The sequence below is a fragment of the Nicotiana attenuata genome, unplaced genomic scaffold (genome assembly GCF_001879085.1).
Source record: "Nicotiana attenuata strain UT unplaced genomic scaffold, NIATTr2, whole genome shotgun sequence".
Lineage (NCBI taxonomy): Eukaryota > Viridiplantae > Streptophyta > Magnoliopsida > Solanales > Solanaceae > Nicotiana > Nicotiana attenuata.
The window spans coordinates 7,678-15,421 of record NW_017671765.1 but is presented as its reverse complement, the minus strand read 5'-3'; the positions used below and the strand labels follow the sequence as shown (position 1 = coordinate 15,421).

The 7,744-nt window shown below is 37.1% G+C and overlaps 1 protein-coding gene across 1 annotated transcript; it reads left to right on the top strand.

The window, feature by feature from the left end:
• The first annotated feature begins 5,458 nt into the window (after positions 1-5,458).
• On the top strand, positions 5,459-7,407 carry LOC109210098 (NAC domain-containing protein 43-like). The gene is made up of 3 exons (XM_019373472.1): positions 5,459-5,823; positions 6,168-6,451; positions 6,615-7,407. The coding sequence occupies exons 1-3, from the start codon at positions 5,652-5,654 to the stop codon at positions 7,230-7,232; spliced, it is 1,074 nt and encodes a 357-aa protein (XP_019229017.1). The 5' UTR covers positions 5,459-5,651; the 3' UTR covers positions 7,233-7,407.
• The last annotated feature ends 337 nt before the right edge of the window (positions 7,408-7,744 follow it).

The window sequence follows — 7,744 nt, the reverse complement described above, 5'->3', positions numbered from 1 at the left end:
ACTATTTTTTATAAAATCCTCGATTTATTATATTATTGATATATCATTATTGGACCACTAGTAAGTGTCCAAGTCCACCTCTCGTCTCTACTTCTTTGAGATTAGATGGGATAATTACTGAGTACACGTTATTTTTGTACTCATGCTACACTCGTTGTGCATTTTTATTGCACAAGCACATGTACGTCTAGTGCCATCGTCGGGCGCAACGTCATGGTTGATATGGAGGCTTAGGTGGGCTGCACTTCTTGAGACGACCGACAGCCAGTAGAGTCTCTTTCAGAGTACTGTATTGTATTTTCTCTACTGTACAATTTGTATTCCGGACAGTTATTGTACTATATTGTTTTCCTAGAAATTGCTCATGCACTTGTGACACCGGGTTCTGGGATGTCTATGGGATTATTTAGTATTTTAAAATTGTTAAAGGTATATTATTTATTCAGTAAAATTTATTATTTATTGTTTAAATGTATGAAAGAAATAATTTCAGAAATATCTAAAAAGAGAAATTACTAGTTATTTGGTGTCGGCTTTCCTGACGATGGTGTCCGGCGCCATCACGACCCTTGGTGGATATTGGATCATGACAAATAGACAACAGATTTATATAATTCCATTGCATCCATGTTAATTGCTTTAAAATGATTCTTTCTTCTTGTATATATATTTTATAATAAATTTAATTCTTGTTCTGTCACATAAATAATTGACTGAAGATTTACGTGCAACACACATACATAGAGACTAGTACTTTATTAAAAGCACAAATGTCTCAACCCGAATTTTCCACCCTCGGGAGTCGTGATGGCACCTACTAGTGAGAGCTAGGCAAGACAAATTTAATTACTTTTTCATTAATAACATAATCCCTTTTTAACAATTATCGGCAATAATATAAAAGCAACGAAATTAAATAATAAGCGGAAGTCTTAAATTATAGAAAACTGAATAGAAATNGCGGAATAAGTAATAAGCGGAAGTCTTAAATTAAAGAATCTGAACAACAATGCAGAAAATCAACATAAACCTCTACCCAAGAACTGGTGTCACATACTCACGAACTACTAAGAGTGCTAAACACAACCGTCTGAAGGAAAATATAACTGTTTGTCTCGAAATACATGAGATAACAGACTGAAAGAAAAGATAGAAGAGACGCCGGGCCTGCGAACGCCTGCAAGGCTACCTCGGTGTCTCGCTGGACTGAAGGCTAACTCCCGCGCTACTGCAGCTGCTGTCCAACACCTGGATCTGTGCAAAAGAGCACAAAGTGTAGTATCGGCACAACCGACCCCATGTGCTGGTAAGTGCCTAGCCTAACCCCGGCGAAGTAGTGACGAGGCTAGACCGGACTACCACATAAACCTGTGCTGTTATATATACATATACAGCGGAATCGAAATACAGAGACAAGTAATCAATATGGGAAGGGAGGGGGAGCATGCTAAGGAAAAATAATAATTTCAAGTAAAAGTCGTACAGCAACGAAGGAATTAACACAACTCAGACATTAATAAAGAGACAGAAAGCAACAAGTGCACGGCATCACCCTTCATGCTTTTACTCTCATCCTCACCAAGCAATGATATAATAAAATGTGCACGGCATCACCCTTCGTGCTTTTACTCTCTTTCCTCACATATAATCAATAGAATCGGCACGGAATGGTACATCGTGCGGCGCGACATCACCCTTTGTGCTTTTACTCTCTTTCCTCACCATAAGCAAACAATGCACGGCATCACCCTTCGTGCTTTACACTCTTTCCTCACAATAAACAAACAATGCACGGCATCACCCTTCGTGCTTTAACACTCTTCCTCACCCAAACAACAATCACAAACAAGGGGGCAAGAGAATGAACAAAATAATAAAAGAAATCCCGGCAAGGAAACACAATTAAATAATTAAATTCCGGCAAGGGTACAACATCAATAATCTCAACATTCCGGCAAGGAAAAATTATCAATAAACAACAATATCCCGGAAAGGGAATAATTTAAATACTCTTTCTCTTCCTCTCACTTTTATTTCATATCTCACTTTACCACTTGAGCCAATGCTCCAAAGGGTTCAACCATTTCATAGATATTCACAATTGAAATATAACTTGAGCCGATGCTCCTCGTTGTTCATAGGTCACAATTTCCTTTCACAAGCTTTTCACAACAAATAGGAATCATCACTAAGGCAAGGGGCATATAACGAAATCAAGATATTCACCATTTAAAGACCCACGGTCATGCTAGACACCAACGTATAGATACTCGTCACCATGCCTATACGTCGTACTCAACAAGAAGCAATTTAGCAAATAAGACTCAACTCCTAGTCCCTCAGGCTAGGGTTAAACCAAACACTTACCTCAACTTCCGCGGCCAAATCAATCCACAACAACCGCTTTCCCTCTCGAATTCGGCTCCAACTCAATCAAATCTATTTAATAATGACTTTATAATATCAATATATGCTAAACAAATCAAACCCAATGCCTAATTATAGATTTCCAAGCTTTCTTCCCAAAATCCCAAAAATTGACCCCGGGCCCGCTTGGTCAAAAGACGAGGTTCGGACCAAGTTCATATCCCGCATTCACCCACGAGCCCGAATGTATAATTTGTTTTCAAATTCGACCCCAAAACAAGGTCTAAATCAAGAAAATTCAAAAAGCCCTAACTCTACCCATTTCCTCCAATTTCTACCCTAAATTACATGTTTTAGGCTTAGGAATTCAATAGATATTGATGAAAAATGAAGAAAACGAGTTGAAATCTACTAACCCAAGAAGTGTTGGTGAAGGAGAGCTTCAATGGATGCCTAAGGACCTTGGAGAAGAAGGAGTTCGTGAGTGTTAATGAAAATCCCGTAACTACACTGTTCTGGAAATTAAAAATATAACCGGGCAAAATTGCCCTTCGCGTTCGCGACAGGCTGGTCACGTTCACGAAGGGTAGCACTTACAGGCCATCGCGATTGCAGAAAGGTTATCGCGAATGCGTAGAATAAAAATGCGGGGGTTCAGAAGTTGCTCTATGCGAACGCGTGGGACTTCACGCAAACGCGATGGAGGAGTCCTGGACACTACGCGAACGCGGGGTTACTAGCGCGAACGCGAAGGAGAAAGAAGGTTGAGCCCCCCCAGGGTCAATTGACCCTACGCGAACACGTAGCCAATGCTGCGAACGCGATGAAAGGAAAATGGGAAGCTTCGCGAACGCAGAAGATGCATCGCGAACACGAAGAAGAAATGGACCTGCAACTGCTGAAGCCAAAATTTGCAATTTTTCTAAGTTTGAAACCACTCCGAAATACCTCAGAAACACTCCTCCCGAGCCCTCGGGGCTCCTAACCAAACACATGCACTAACTCAACAACATCCTACGAACTTAACTGTGCGATCAAATCGCCAAAATAACATCAAAAACAACGAATCAAACCTCAAAATCACTAGTTTTTCCTCAAACCTCATTAACTTTCAAATTTAGAACTTAAAGTCCGAAACACGTTAAACGACGTCCGATTTCAACCAAACTTTACAGAAACATCTTAAATCACATATAAGACCTGTACCGGGCGCCGGAACAAAAATACGGGCCCAATACCAACACGTTCTAATCAAATTTTATTTCAATTTTCCTTAGTAATTTCAGAAAAATAATTTTACTCAAAAATTCATTTCTCGGGCTTGGGACCTCGGAATTCGATTCCGGGCATACGCCCAGGTCCCATATTTTTCTACGGACCCTCCGGGACCGTCAAATCACGGGTCCGGGTCCGTTTACCCAAAATGTTGACCGAAGTCAAATTTACTCATTTTAATATCAAATTTTAGCATTTATCACATAATTTCATATTTAAGCTTTCCGGCTACGCGCCCGAACTGCGTACGCAATTCGAGGCGACTACAAATGAGGTTTTCAAGGCCTCGGAAGCACGGAATGAGTAAGAAAACAGGTGATGACCCTTTAGATCGTCACAACAAAGACCCTTAGCGAAATGTCGTTCGCATCTACCCTCTAAAAATTAATTTCATGCTAGACAAAATAGTCATATATTTATATACCCTAATATTTAAGTGTGTGAAATCAATTAAATTTTTCCTTATTTAAAGAACCCTAATATTTAAAAATTAAAATCACCTAAGAACTTTTATATCATTAAGATTCTGATCCTAAATAAGGGATATCCACGTTAATCTAGAATTCTTTTACTGTACATTGCAAGATGCAAAACTTTGACCAAATAAAGGACTTGGTATAGCTAGAATTTTGGGGTAGCAACTGACACAGAGATACCTTCAGCGTGCAGACGTAAGTATTTTTATTCTTTCTTACAAATTTTTCAGTTCTTTATCTTTTTGGTTACATCTTCGATTCTTTTTCCGATAATAGATTACTAAAAACATGGTAAAAGAATTTATGGATCATCATTAGCTCCTATATCACGGGAGAATTTATCAAAGAATTATATTATATTTAAAGCACAACCCTTTTTAGTAAAATATTGTTCGTTTTTTTACACTTTAAAAATTATTTTACACTAGACAGAATTATAATTTAATTATTTTTTAATATTGAAGAAAATCCACAAACACAATATTGAAAATAATTCATATAGTATTTCGTATTAGTTAATAAAGAACAAGAACAAGTTGCATTGCTCGCAAGAAAAATAAAAAAGCATCTTGTGAGTTAGCTGACCTGTTGTGTCTCATAGAATGAACACAAGAATACATATGAACATATTACTCTTCAAGAAAATTTTCTAAAAAAGCTCTTAAATCTTCAAAGGTTATGTGGTCTAACTAAAATTAAAACGGAAGCATGATAATTTATAAAGTTTAAGCAATAAAATAATTAAATTGAGATAAATTTCAAGTTGAATATATTAACCGAGATAGGTTATGACCTTTTGTGGGGTAAAGTTCCTTTCTGTATTGAGTTAGTTAAATAGGATCGACATTTATCATTTCAAGAGTTTACATTTTCTCTTTAACTTTTATTTCTTAGTCAAACACAATTTTTTATATAATATTTATGAATTTTTTCAAAAAATTTATTTTCGTTCAGACAGGATTCACGCGCAACACGCGTGTAGTAAGATTAGTAGTTATAAAAAAGGAGAGACAGAGAGATTTTCATAGGATAGTGGTGGTTTAAGAGGGCTTTTCTTGAGATATTAAGGTCGAGGGTCATAGTTTCTTGATGCAGGGTTACCCCACCAATGGATTATAGGAAGACAAAAGCCACTAAGAAGATGTGGGACCCGATAATTCTACCTATAATAGGGCCCACAACCTTACCGGCTTACCTTTTGGTCTGGTGTATTAGACTATTAGTCAATTTGATTTCATTCTGCTTTTTCTCGATCTCTCTTTTTTCATAAAAATTGTGTAAAGTCCTCTATTGGCCATGATACCAAACCTTTTCATGCATTTTGGACCCAATATATTCTGTTCCTAACCACTGCATATAAATCATCGTATTTCCTCCCTTCCCTTTTTACCTCTCTTCTTCAATAATCTTCCAACCCTCTTTTCTACACTCACATCAGTTGCTAACTATCTATTTTAGGAAATCAAATTAAGCTGATACAAGGCAAATATTCCCTTCTCTCTCTAGCTATAAGCTCCATTTGTGACACAAAAGATGAATATATCAGTGAATGGTCAATCACAAGTGCCTCCGGGTTTTCGTTTCCATCCAACAGAGGAAGAACTTCTTCACTATTACTTGAGGAAGAAAATTGCTAGCGACAAGATAGACCTTGACGTAATCGGCGAAGTTGATCTCAACAAGCTCGAACCATGGGACATTCAAGGTGAGAACGACCTTCCTCAAGAAGTTGTTAATATGTATATTAATGTACTCCCTCCATTCTTATCCATTCCCTCTGTTTCAATTTATGTGAAGTTATTTTTCTTTAGTTCGTGTCAAAAATAATGACTTATTTTCACATTTGGAAACAATATACCTTTATGCAATAAATTATAGTCACACAAAATATACATACCTCATTTTATACCAAAAGTTCAAAAAATTTCTCTTTTTCTTAAACTATATGCCCAGTTTAATAGGTTCCCATAAATTAAAACGGAGAAAGAATGTCTCTATTTTATATTTTAGTCTAAAGATTGACCGTACCGTTTTTTAAATTACTGCCAGAGAAGTGCAAAATAGGATCGACGCCACAAAATGATTGGTACTTCTTCAGTCACAAGGACAAGAAATATCCGACTGGGACTCGCACAAATCGTGCCACTGCTGCGGGGTTTTGGAAGGCTACAGGTCGGGACAAAGTAATATATGGCAATTGTAAGAGAATAGGAATGCGAAAAACCTTAGTCTTCTATAAAGGACGTGCCCCTCATGGTCTGAAATTAGATTGGATCATGCATGAGTATCGTCTCGACGACAACAATACTCCCCAAGATGCCGTCAACTTTTGTGTACGTACCCCAATTTTGTTTGTTGTAGTATGTAACCTGTCGTATTGAATTTCACTTTTTTACATATTGTTTCATGTAACCTAATACATATCTTTATAGTGACCTGATAATGTAAAGAACTGAACTGCTTATGTACATAAACTCGTTTTATTTTCATATCCAGGCCTCCGAATCAGCTGCTCAGGAAGAGGGATGGGTAGTCTGCCGTGTTTTCAAGAAGAAGAATTACCATAAGGCTCTTGAAAATCCTCAAAGCTCCTCTGTTGTCTCTAGAACTCTTATTCAGAACTCAAACACCGATGGCGTACTTGATCAAATACTCGTGTACATGGGAAGGTCATGCAATAAAGAACATGATCAAACCAAACACATGACCAATATCCAGCAGTTCAACAACAATGAAAACATTCAATTTGATACTAATATGCAAATCAGCAGCACTGGAATTAGTGAAGGGCGCAATTTCTTACACCTTCGCGAGCTGGAGAATCATCGTGAAGTTCATCAAGATTGCAGTTTCGATGAGATCATGTCATCAACAGGAACCGATCAACATTATTCTTGCATGAGTAATTACCACGAGGAGCGCGATATAAAAGCCGACTGGGTAGCCCTAGATCGCCTAGTGGCTTCTCAACTTAATGGCCATCTCCAAACATCAAGCAACAACTTGTACTTTCCTCTATCTCATGAGGCAAAGCTAACACAGAATGATGTTGATGACGATGTTGAATTTTTTACCTACGCGCAATCATCACCATTAAGCCACTTGTTGGTATAAATCAAATTATATACTACACCAAACTTAGATAAACTAATATATATTACTACTATATCCAGTTAGAACTTAGAAGTATGCACGTGCATAGTTCAAGGAGTCCAGATAATAGCACCTATTTTGAGTGAGATAACGATACTACTTTTTCCTTTTGTTCAGATTGATTATGAGCCGTTCATATTTTCTTTGAAAGGGGACATAATCAACTGGATTATCTTTTCCTAATAACTTTGTCCCCTGTTTGATCATTATATTTTCTATACACAAAGATACTCTCGTTCATGGCTTTCGGTTGATGATTTGGTCATATTTCCCAATTATATCATGTGTAGTATATATTTTGTTCATGTAGCACAGATTGGTCATGTGCACAACGATAAATTGTTAGATCTATACAGAAAATAGTATTAAATCTACTAAATCATTAAACTAGTCCAGATAAACTATTAAATTTATAATATACAAACAGATAAATGTTAGATCTCCAAATAATAGGGTAGGTGTGCACAAAGACA

Bases quoted from the DNA above. Each gene is read 5' to 3' on its own strand.
- LOC109210098 (XM_019373472.1), top strand. From the start codon at position 5,652: ATGAATATATCAGTGAATGGTCAATCACAAGTGCCTCCGGGTTTTCGT. The intron at 5,824-6,167 runs GTGAGAACGACC...AATTACTGCCAG, and splicing joins CGAACCATGGGACATTCAAG to AGAAGTGCAAAATAGGATCG. The intron at 6,452-6,614 runs GTACGTACCCCA...TTTCATATCCAG, and splicing joins AAGATGCCGTCAACTTTTGT to GCCTCCGAATCAGCTGCTCA.